Source organism: Xenopus laevis, chromosome 8L, assembly GCF_017654675.1.
Source record: "Xenopus laevis strain J_2021 chromosome 8L, Xenopus_laevis_v10.1, whole genome shotgun sequence".
In the NCBI taxonomy this organism is placed as follows: Eukaryota; Metazoa; Chordata; class Amphibia; order Anura; family Pipidae; genus Xenopus; species Xenopus laevis.
In genome coordinates, this window is record NC_054385.1 from 77546309 (window position 1) to 77558499 (window position 12191).

The 12191-nt window shown below is 38.9% G+C and overlaps 1 protein-coding gene across 1 annotated transcript in view; it reads left to right on the forward strand.

Annotated features, from left to right (window-relative positions):
- The first annotated feature begins 2748 nt into the window (after window positions 1-2748).
- Window positions 2749-12191, forward strand: part of kcnk13.L (potassium channel, two pore domain subfamily K, member 13 L homeolog) — a 47018-nt gene continuing 37575 nt past the window's right edge. Inside the window, exon 1 of the mRNA XM_018230412.2 lies at window positions 2749-4148. Coding sequence (XP_018085901.1) covers window positions 3812-4148 — 337 coding nt within the window. The 5' untranslated portion in view covers window positions 2749-3811. The remainder of the gene's footprint in view (window positions 4149-12191) is intronic.

Genomic DNA, 12191 nt, shown 5'->3' on the forward strand with positions numbered 1-12191 from the left:
GGCCCATGTATGGGGCCCCCCGACGGGCTTCACCAATCGAGATCTGGCCGAAAGTCGGGCAGATCTCGATCGGATGGGACAGAAAATCCCGTCGGATCGCGGCCGCATCTATTCGTTGATGCGGTCCCGCGATCCGACCGCCCGTTTGGGCATCGTTAGGATCTGATCGTTGGGCCCAAGGGCCCACGATCGGATCAGCCCGATATTGCCCACCTCAAGGTGGGCATATCGGAGGGAGATCCGCTCGTTTGGCGACATCGCCAAACGAGCGGATCTCTCCATGTATGGCCACCTTTAGCCGGGAGGTGTGCAAGGAGGGTGAAGGGGAGGTTTATCTATTGCAGCAGTCAGATTGTGTTTTGGACACAATGGTGTTAAACCCATTAGGCGAGACCCATTTTTGAGGAGTATAGTTGTATACCTTCAACCCCTTACCCAAGGTCTTTCCATTTCCCTATTTTCCCCTTATTTTAATGCTCTTCCTTAACTTTTTACATATAGCTAGTAAAAGTTATGTTTTAAATTTGATTCACTGAGTGATTGGATTGTGGGATGGGGTGGTGCAGCCATATGGGTCAGTTATTTCTTCCTCTTCTCTCACATATTATTGTGGGAGAACATAATGGAAAATCAGGGAAAAGCACTGATTGAAATGCTTAACTGTCTTAAAGGAGAATTCAACCCCTTTGGCGCTAAAATCCCTCCCCTGTGTTGCCCCCTCCTCCCCCCGACCTACCTTCCCCCCGGGCAAATGCCCCCAGCTTGTTACTGACCCCTCCGTGCAGTTCCCCTCCTGTTGAGTTCACGGCAGCCATGTTCGCCCGTGCGCTCTTCTTCCTGTATTCGCCGGCATTTGGTGGCGCATGCGCAGTAGAGGGATTTATTGGTACGGATCTGCTGCGTTACTAAGGCACAGTCAATATAATGGCTAGGGAGGCTGGTAATAATATATTTTTTATTAATAGGAATATGCTTATGGGAATATTTCTACGGTGTATTGCTGGTACTATCACCCCACACACTGTAATTGTTTTATATACAGTTTAGTGATTAGTAAATGCCTTAACAGATGTAGGTCCAGCAAACCAAAGCAGGTTCATCCCATATCCATGAGATGTGTTTTGCTCTGCAGCTTTACCTTTTACCGGTAGGTGCTCTGCACATGTTCTGATCACACAGAGAAAGCTTTCCAGTCTGGCGAGAATATGAGAGAGCAGGCAATGGTTGGAGCAGAGCACGGGGTATTTATTTATGGAGTCCATAACCGGTAAGGGGAGAGGATCCAGATTTGCTTGGAATACTGGAAGCAGATTAATGATATAGACTCACCGCCAACAGGCATATTACAAAGAGAAAATCCTGCTGAATTTGTGTTTAACAGTTGAATTTGAACCCTATTGTTGTGGTGAGGTGTTACATTGGTGCATGGACTGGGCTCTGCAAAGAACTCTGTGTTGGTGGAGCTAAAGTTGGTGCCACATGACAGTGCGAGGAAGCAACGCTTGCAGGACCAACCCCTTCTTAAAGCTATCTAATGTATCAGCCTGTACAACTGATTCAGGGAGAAAAATCCACATCTTCACAGCTCTCGCTGTAAATAAACCCCTTCCGAATATTTATGCGGAAATACACACTCTGAAACAAAACCATAGTAACAAAAAATCTGACACACAAAAACAAACACACATTGCACACAAATGCACATCCAAAGACACATAAGTACCAAAGAACACACTAACACACATACAAAAACAGAAATAGAGACACACTCTAAATCTCTAACTCACATACAAACAAACACTCAAATATTGAGTAACAAGCACCAAGATAAACACACACACATTCACACATAGATATTAACAAGATATTAACACACAGCCAAACTTACCCACAGATACACAAAAACACATTCTCACAGAAAGGCAAACACATACATTCACAAGCAAATTCACACACACATTCACACAGACAGACAGACAGACAGAATCACACTGTATAGCCATATATTTAGATATAGACATCACAACAGATATAGACCAGCTATAAAAGATATGTATTGTGGATATTAATCAAGCAGTGAAAAGAAAAAAAAAACAATATATACTTTATGATTACAATATTAACTTTATTAAAAAAAATTATACGTGATGTTTATAAAACAGATTAAAGGGATACTGTCATGGGAAAACATGTTTTTTTCCCCAAAACACATCAGGTAATAGTGCTGCTCCACTGCACTGAAATCCATTTTTCTAAAAGCAAACAGATTTTGTTATATTCAATTTTGAAATCTGACATGGGGCTAGACATATTGTCAGTTTTCCAGCTGCCTCCAGTCATGTGCTCTGATAAACTTCAGTCACTCTTTACTGCTGTACTGTAAATTGGGGTGATATCAACCCCCCCCCCAGCAGCCAAACAAAAGAACAATGGGAAGGTAACCAGATAGCAGCTCCCTAACACAAGATAACAGCTGCCTGGTAGATCTAAGAACAGCACTTAATAGTAAAAGCCAAGTCCCACTGAGACTGATTCAGTTACATTAAGAAGAAGAAATAACAGCCTAAAGTGCAGGCACAAGTCACATGACTGGGGTAGCTGGGAAACTGACAAAATGTCATATTTCAAAAAAAATCTGTTTGCTCTTTTGAGAAATGGGTTTCAGTGCAGAATTTTGCTGGAGCAGCACTATTGACTGATGTGTTTTGGGGAAAAAAAAACATGTTTTGCCATGACAGTATCCCTTCAAGCAAAGCGGTCGCTGGAATGTAGGAGGAGTTATAGGTAGGCGTGGCAGCGAGGCGCACGCATATTCAGCCTCTGGAAATGGAACTGCCTACTCGTTTTTTATTGGTGGTAGGGCGGGCTAAGCAGAAGAGGCGGCCGCTGGGCGCGAAGGGTTTTCAGCTGTAGTGATCGGAGCGGAGGTGTTGAGGAAGCTGCAAGGTAACGGCGATTCACTGAGCGGCGCAAATAGTTGGAATCTTTGACCCACAGTAGGGATTATTGCCATACGCGCTAGGGTGTGTTATATATCATAGTTGACGCAAGCAATGTGTTTCAGTGTACCTTATAGAGTTTGGATATATACCATCCTCCAGTCTCTTAGTCATTTCTTCATCTTTTCTGCACCGCTGACAATGGTGCTGCGGCGTGCTGGCTACTGTGGGCTCACAAGTGACCGCTTTCTATGTATGAGGAGGGATATTGTGTCTCTGGTGACTATGGGATGAGCGACAATAAAGACACGGCAGAGTCTGCTCCATCTAAACCAACACATGATTTGACTGCCTTTTAGCTAACTCACAAGAAAAGCTGCATTTATCCTGAGCAGATCTGCCCGAAACGATCGCAAGTTTCTGTCACTTGGCAATTATGTTGTGATCCAATCTGTGGTCTCCTTCCTCACCTCAGCATGGAGTTAGGGTGATTTCATATATACAAATCATGAGCTCCCTTCTTGGAATCACAGAGGGCAAAGGTTAACAAAGAATTGCCCTAAAGTCCATCTGCCAGTCCAGCCTTCCTGGTAGCAATGGTATATTTTCTTATAATGCTAGAGTTTGTGGAACATAATAGAGTTATTGATTTTCAAAATGCCAATATCTTTCGGGAATTCCACAAAAAACAGAAATGTCAGCATTTTGGGAATCCCCAAAGTATAGTCAGTTTAGAGTATTATGGGTTTATACACATACTGTGCACCCTTAAATGTTCATGCTGGGTGGCCAATGTATAAACTTCTGTGAAGCAAACTGAGAGACCTTGGGTTAAAATCTGGATCCTGGTTTGTGCTGCCAAGGGGCAGATAATGGCTTGTCGAGGTTGCTGTTGCTGCGGATTTGGTCACATAAACGAAGACAACGGGCGGTTCCTTTTGTTGGCAATTCTGATTATTCTTTATTTGCTGTGTGGTGCCGCTGTCTTCTCTGCCATTGAACAACCCAAAGAGAAGGAAGCCAAGGAGAGATGGCAACAAAAATTTGACACTTTTAGTCAAAAATACAATCTCAACATAAGTGACCTGCGAAACTTCCTCCGGGACTATGAAGAGGCAAATGTGGCTGGAATTAGGGTTGACAGTATAAGGCCAAGGTGGGATTTTACTGGAGCATTCTACTTTGTAGGAACTGTTGTCTCAACTATTGGTAAGTCTGCTGGTGTAAGTACATTATACTAAAGTCAAAATGGCAGTCCTTTATATACTGATCAATGTGATTACTGTGTCTGGTGTAAAAGTAGAATTGCTTCTTTTAGATCATTTGCTTTGGACAAGAAATATAGATTGGAAAAAAACTGAGCAACTTCGGTACTAAATTTATATTGTAATTTGTAAATTGTAGAAAAAGGCATGTTTACTTAAACAATTATTTCAGTGGAAATTTACCACTAAATGTCAGAAGCATTGTGTCACCTGGGCACAGCTGAGCACTAAAAGTGAGTCACTGTAATGCAGTAACAGAAAGGGAGACATGCAGACAGGAATTGGACCTCTTGCCTGATGAATGACGTAGACCTTAATGTATCACTTAGGTAGCTCTCTACAATTAAGTCCTTATTAAGTACTAATTCTGTAGATTTTCAACTGCAACTGACAAACGGGAAATGCTAGTAACAGATATTAACATATATTGGTTACATTCCACTCTTCTGTGCAATTATAGTTTGTATCTGATGTTTTTTTAGTAACTAAGAACTGTCCTGGCTCACCTGCTGTTGGCAGCCCTCCAGTGATTTTTATGACCACCAGCTTGCTACAGGTCTCAACAGCCTTCTTTCTATGACATCATTATAAGTTTAATATGATCAGTACTACAGATCTGTGCATATCAGACAATCCCCAACTAAATGTAAAAGCTTGAAGTGTATTGTAGTAGCCCATCCAGAGGTGTATATATCCTACCATAAACCTTCCTTTACATTTAGGTTTATTAGAACAGATGACCCAAGAGGATGTCATGAACGAGAGCAGATTTTTATATTAATTGGTATTTATAAAATGTTTTGCGAACATTCTGGCATGTGAAATCCATGATGATTTTCTCAGCATCCTGGGGATGTAGCACAGTAGTTTTGTTAAAATGCTGAATTAACATGTATTTACTTCAGCATTGAACTAAACTGAGTGGCATTGTTATTTTATTGAGAAGCATCCCTGTGAAATATGTGTTCACTTTAAACTTAATAGTTAGCCGATGTTTTACTGCTTTATTATTTGCAAAAGTATGATGGAACCTTACAATGTAAGCATTATTAATGTAAGCATTATCTATGGGACAGTTAAGATCCAGTACATTGTTTTATAGAAAGATTTACAAAAAAAGCAGTGTGCAGGACACTGATGAAATTGATGCACCAATGTGTTGGGTACATTTTACAAGTCTCAGTCTTTGAAGGAAAATGTTGGCATGTATGTCTACAATGCAGCTCACTATTCTATTCCAGTCCACGCAACCTCTTGCAATTGTTCTACACAAAGAACCCAGTGCCCACTCCCAACCTCTGTTAGCACCTTACAATCAGCAGCCTTTGCTCCAATAACTATTGCGGATGCAATCTTCAGTAGTCGCCTATTCCCACTATGTGTTGTAAAAATTGTTCCCGAGCTTGCACATCACCCTCAACCTGCAGAAAACCCTCAAGCAACCAGAAGTCCTACCAGCATTTTACCCACAGATAACATAATGTTCCTCATTATGCCATGGTTTTAGTCGTCCTTCTCAATACCAGCTTAAAATGCATCTGCATAAGGTGCTTCTTTCACTCTGAAAAAATTCAGATGGAGAATTAGGCTGCATGGGAAATGTATAGAAGCGCAGCCTCTGGCATTTTCCCATCAGCTTATGACCTATCTCTCGTACCATGGAGATAATTTGCTTGTGGGGTTTCCAGTTCTAAATTGGCACCAATTATTTCCAATATTTCATTCAGACTGATCATGCATGGATCCAACATAGTGAGGGCTCAGCTGATATGAGTGAAATGGCCGTTTGCATAATACATAGCCAGCAAATCTGGAAGTAGGTAGAGAATAAAATGGAAGAGAGAGATACAGGGAGAACAGAGGTGGTTATATTCAAAGCAGTTGCAAGGAAGAGTATAAACCTTATTTACAGAAGTGCTAAGTTGCTGTAGTGCTGTCATTTTAAAGCCAGAAATTAACTTTGATCAGTCTATTGCAATTTTGAGAATGAAAGCACCCGTACAGTTGATTGCTATGGGTTACCGCACTAGTGCACTTTAGTACCTATTTTGCTGAACAGATGCAGTGTCACATTTGATCACTGGCTTCCATGTTGCCAAGTGATGCTCTCCTAATGCAGCTACAGTGTTTTACAGGGCAGAGAGGGCTGGGTACTTCCCATTGATTAGAATGTTAGAAGGTTTGGTGAAATCTATTAATACTTATAATAAATTAATTTTGGCAGAGAGTTGGAGGATACAACACTTTAAGCTTATCCATTTAGGATATTGAAAAATGTTTTCTAAAAGTACCTCTAATTGTCCTATATCATTTTGTCCTAAATGTGATGAGACTAATGTGTCACTTTTCCATTATTTATGGTCCTGTCCAAAAATTAACTTATTTTGGAGGGAAGTCACTCATTTTTTGAATTCTAGACTGAAGATAAATTAAACTATCTCCATGTTTTACTTTACTGCATCTAGATATTATTATGCTTTCTGCAATTCCTAAGTCAAATATTATCTCCCATGAGAGTAAATTATTGACTTCTTTTTTTTCTGGCTGCTTCTAGGAAAGCTTTATTTAATTTCTGGCTACAAAAGGAACCCCCCTCATTATTGGACATCATATCTTATATGAACCAGCTTAGTTGGCAAGATGCCTTAATAACCAAAACTAAAGGAAGTATTTCCAAAGATTCTTTTAGGCTGATTTGGTCTCCTTATTTTGAAATCTGTAACTCCAATACTGGCGATTAAATAATGCGGTTTCTTCAACTGTAAGAAGACCTATCCGACATTGCAGATGATGAATGGGCTTTTTCTTTCTTTCTTTTATTACATGTACATCCACTGGCTTACTTAATTTTAGTTAGTTTCTGTTAGTTTTCTTGAATGGTATGCAGTTTTGATAATATCATGCCATTGTCTCGTATGCAACATATTTTCTTCATCTGCATAACATTTGTTGTCATTCGAAAATTCAACCTTTAGTGATTTTGCCCCATAGTGTCAACTCTATAAAGAGAATCTAAGTCTAAAACCACATATTTGATATAAACATAACTTTGTCAGTGACTTGCCAGCCTCCATAAATGCATATTAAATAGCCAAAAATAAAAAGCGATACATTGAACCTATTAGGGTAAGGACACACGAGGAGATTCAGGGAGATTTTGTCGCCTGGCTACTAATCGCCTCGTCTTTTGAGCAACTATCTCCCTGAACTGCCTCAGCGTTTTTCCCCATAGGCTACAATGAAAAGTTGCCTGCGTTAATGCACACACGGCGATGCGTTTTCAATAGTTGCCCAAAGTTGCCTCAGTGATTATTCTCAAAAACAGTTTGTGAGGACTATTTTTTTTATTTTCTGACATCTGGTATACATGTAGTTTTATTCTGTGCATAAAAACCATGTTTCACAATAAGAGGTGAGTGCTGTAAGGCTTCAAAACTGAACACTTTGCAAACTGTGTGGCATGCTAAATGTTGCCATGCACAGGCTGACCTGTATGTACTGACTGTACAATGCAAGGTGCCATATGTCCCTATGACAGCCTTTGTATTGTTCAGTTTATTCCAAACTGACTTAAAATTGCAACAGCAGGAAGTGAAGAAGAACTACAGAGCTGCACTCAACCTTCACTTTCTTTTGGCTGTGCAACATATAATTTCATATTAGCACCCTGACTGGCCACACATGTCCAGATGGTTGGGCAGTATGGTTAAAATTAGCCAGATTATGCTACCAAATCTTTGCTCATTTGACCAACTTAAAAAGATGTTAGGCTTCCCGTTGGTCCAGCCCGCTCTTTGCTCTCTAGGCATGCCAGTCGATAAATGCACTCTTCTGTCCTTCAGTGTATTTGTTTCATGCACATCATTACATACTGTGTGTGTGTCATGATATGTAATAATGCTGGAGACCTGAGTGATGACTCCTGGATGCACATAATGATGCCAAGGCTCAATGTGGTTTTTTTTTGTTCTGGCGTAATTTCCTCTCTTGGTACCAAATTTCCATTAAATTCTATTTCTGTGTTAACATGCCCAAGCTAACTGCTGTTTGCCAGATCCTACTAACTGCTGGTTTCTATAGTTATTGACTATTGCCTGTCCTTGATTATGATTCTTCTGACTTATACACCTCTACTCCCACTACACAAGTGCTCTACCTCTCTGCCAGTCCTTGCACATTCTACGTGTCATACCTAGAATTCACATCAATATTCATGTACTTACAAAACACTCAACAGTGTTGCATCACTATACATCACTTCTCTAATTAGCACATATACCCCCTTCCTAAGTATTCCTCATTCATTACTTCTTGGCACTTTCACATCCCAGACTTCTGCACCCATCATCTGGAACTATGCAACAGTCCCGGAACCTTCAGACCTTCAAACAATCACTTTAAACCCACCTATGTATAATGTAAGCCCTCAGCCCTTGACAGCTTTCCTGGCCCGCTGCCCCTTCTCTCTCATACACGCGCTACAGTTTTTCCATTCTTCACTATAAACTAACTATGACCGTCTTTACTAACAGGACCTCTACAACCACGGTGGTCACTCCCACGTTGTATTATAGCTATATAAATAATATATATATTATAATAATGTAGTATTATAATATTAAAAGAGTTGTTCACCTTAAAAACACCCTTTTCAGTTCAATTGGTTTCAGATTTTTCACCAGAAATAATGGCTTTTTTCAATTATTTTCTATTTTAAATTTTTTTCCGTCTTTCCAAAATCTAAGTTTAAAGTTTAAGGTTGTCTCTGGTGTTTGTCTGGCAGTTTAGTAATTCTGGTGCAGATTTTGCGCAGTTACAATTTTGCAACATTTAATTGATACATTTCTCAGCAGCATTTCTGAAGTATAAGCAACTATTGTATCAATATTAACAGCTGCCTCTAATGAAACCCACAGATTCTGCTCAGCAGGGACAAAGATAAGAAATGTATCAACTAAATTACCAATTTAGAACACTTTACAGGGTCAGTGACCCCCCCCCGAGCTGCATTAGAAGGTGAAAAAATTTACACTTCAACATAAAGAAAGAAAATAGAAAGTAATTGGAAGAAATCTTTATTTCTGGTGAACAATCTGAAAACAATAAAACTGAAAAAGTGTTGGAAAGTGAACAACCTCTTTAATATGGAAGACTCCCGCAACAGGATACTGTTTTTCTTGTCATTTCCTAGAAAATGCTAGAAAAGAATAAATAATGCAAGAAAAGGGAATTTTAAAATATGGTACATGTTCAAGTCTAATATTTATACTATTCCATTATAATGCAGCACATCTTACAAATTGGGACATTGCAGCAGCCAGATGCTGAACACTCTTTCACACTTCCATTTCATTTTGGGTTTTTTTTGCACTGAAAATGTTTGTTGATTTGACAAAATTTCTTTGCAACACCAGAAGCAGATTTATCAGAACCCAATACCTGACCTCTGATAAACATTTTTTGTTTCTCATCTAATCTCACTAATGAGAACTCCTGATTCCATCTTTCTCTAATTGTTATATTTATCAATTCTCACATCAATTTTCTTGAGCGTGAAGAACTCTTGAGAATTCTCAAGTAAGTGGTGAAATAGAAATATTTTAATTGAAACCCATGCTGATGTGCCCATAATGGCTCTCTGGGTTCCCTTAATGTTTCTGGGACAAAAACCTGGCAAGAAACAATCTAATAAATATTCAAAAATAAATAAATAAATAAAAGAAAAGCTTTCTTTTTAGTTGAGATGGAGCTAAGGGAAAATGTTAAGCTCTGATAAATCAACCCCTAAATAATTCCTTGCAGTGCCTCAAAAATTAGTGAGAAAGAAATAAATTGTTTTTGGTATCATATGAAAATTGGTGCTTTAGTATACACCTATATACACAAATGTTAAGCATGAGCACAATAAATAGGATTTGTTGAACATGTAGTCTGCCCATTCTTTAACATAAAACTAACTGATCATTTCTATATGTTATGTTATGTTTTTGTATAAAAATAGACTGATTGTTTTTGCTTTTACCACTTACTGCCATCCGCCTTGATCACCCTGTAGCCAGGAGAGTTTGTCTAATAAGAGATAATGCGATCTGCATAAGCAAGCCCTTCCATGTAGCCTGTGCCTCAGGCTTGCAGATGGAGAGTTTGTTATAGTAGGACTTTATTTGTGGTGATGTGAATAACTACATTTTCCTCTTCCAAAAATGGCATTATTAGTTATGTGGTGCTGTGTTCATTACCACAGAAACTGGGAACAGTGTGATATCTACCTATTGATGCCCATGGTAGCGCATGTGTATTGTCACTAACACCACTGTAATAGCAGGAGCTGTATCTGTAATGCAAGTTTGCCACCATTGGGGGTTTTCTCCAAGCTTCCTGCCCATATACAATAGTATAGTATCCATCTAAGATTTTGTTCATTGTAGTACTTGGTTTTTCAGCATTGGTTGACTGTGTGAAACAAAGAGAAGCCCTTTGAATCATTATTTTGATTAAAACTTTGCAAGTGGCAGCTGTCAGCAAGTGTCCTTCCGGCAATTTACAGATTTGAATAGCAACAAAATCCCTTGTCCTGTAAAGATAATTATTAGTTGCTTACGTAACATATAAATAACTGGTTGGGCTATTGTTAAAGCATCTGAGCACTGAAGATCCTAGTGAACATCTCTTATAATAATTAAAGTGATACAGTGCTGATAATATTACATTTCTCTGCTTCCACTGTGCGCCTGGCATTACAACATGTTTTACAAAAAGAACAAGTCACATTTTATAATTATGGCAAGATTTGTGTTAAAATTGTTATTAATAGATTTATGAAAACACTGACAATTTCAGTGCACAAGCTATTAGCTGACAGCATGAGACAGGCTGTGTACCTGTACTGTATATGTGGGCGTGTGAAAGAGAAAATCCAAAGGAGATTGTGAGAGATGTTGAGAGGTATCAGAGTAGGTGTTTACATGAATCCTCTCACATGTGTATGTGTCACTGAGCTTGTTAATCACAGTATCATGTATCTTAAGTGTGCTCACAAACATGCACCTTCATACCAAAGAATAACGCAATTATACCACAGTTGCTGGGTGAGTATTACATGAATACAAAAAGCAGAAAAAAATAGACTAGAGGAGCAGTAGGGGTTAAGTCAAAGTTTGGGTTAAAAGGAGAAATTACAAAAGAACGTATCCTAGAGAACAACTGAAGAAAATTAAAACATCAGAAAATTAAATTGATAAAGGTTTATGTTACTTCCTGCTTTGCAGTTCTCTTGGTTTCCACTGATTGGTTGACAGGCAGCAACCACTACCCGAATCGCTCTATTTTTTCGGGGCTTCTTCCTGAAAAGCTCAAATTTTTTGGGTTTTTGTCTAAAAAGTCAGAAATAGTCGGATTTTCGGGATAATTCCAGCACAGACCACAGAAACTTCCAAATAGGATAGGGACCCCTCCCTTATAACGTATATACAACCTTGGTAGGTCTGAGATGCCAGATTTTCGGATTCAGACTTTTTCCATCCTAGGGGTATAATAAATCTCGAAAAAATTTAGTTTTTTTCCACAAAAAATTTGGATTGTATAGTAAAATAAAAACCCCATAATTTTTTGAGTTTTTGGCATTCAGGCTTTAATAAATAACCCCCTTGGAGTTGTGTAGGTTTATGCAAACAGATATAGTTATCTGTCCGACTCAGGCCTAAATGACAGCTGCCAATAATATCATCACAAATATATGTTGATAGTAAGTTTTGTGCAAGAAAGTTAAAACGTTTGCTTCTTTACCAAAGCAAAAGCTTTAGAACACAGCAAAGCTTAGACATAGAAGTGTCCAACATATTTATTGTTTTTAATATCTCTACGTGATTGAACCCAATGGCCCTTAAAGGACAACTAACACTAAAAAATTATAAGTAAAAAATGAATTCCTCCCCTTCAATAATACTGCCTTCCTGGACAAAGTTATCTATCTTTAATATTTAATACA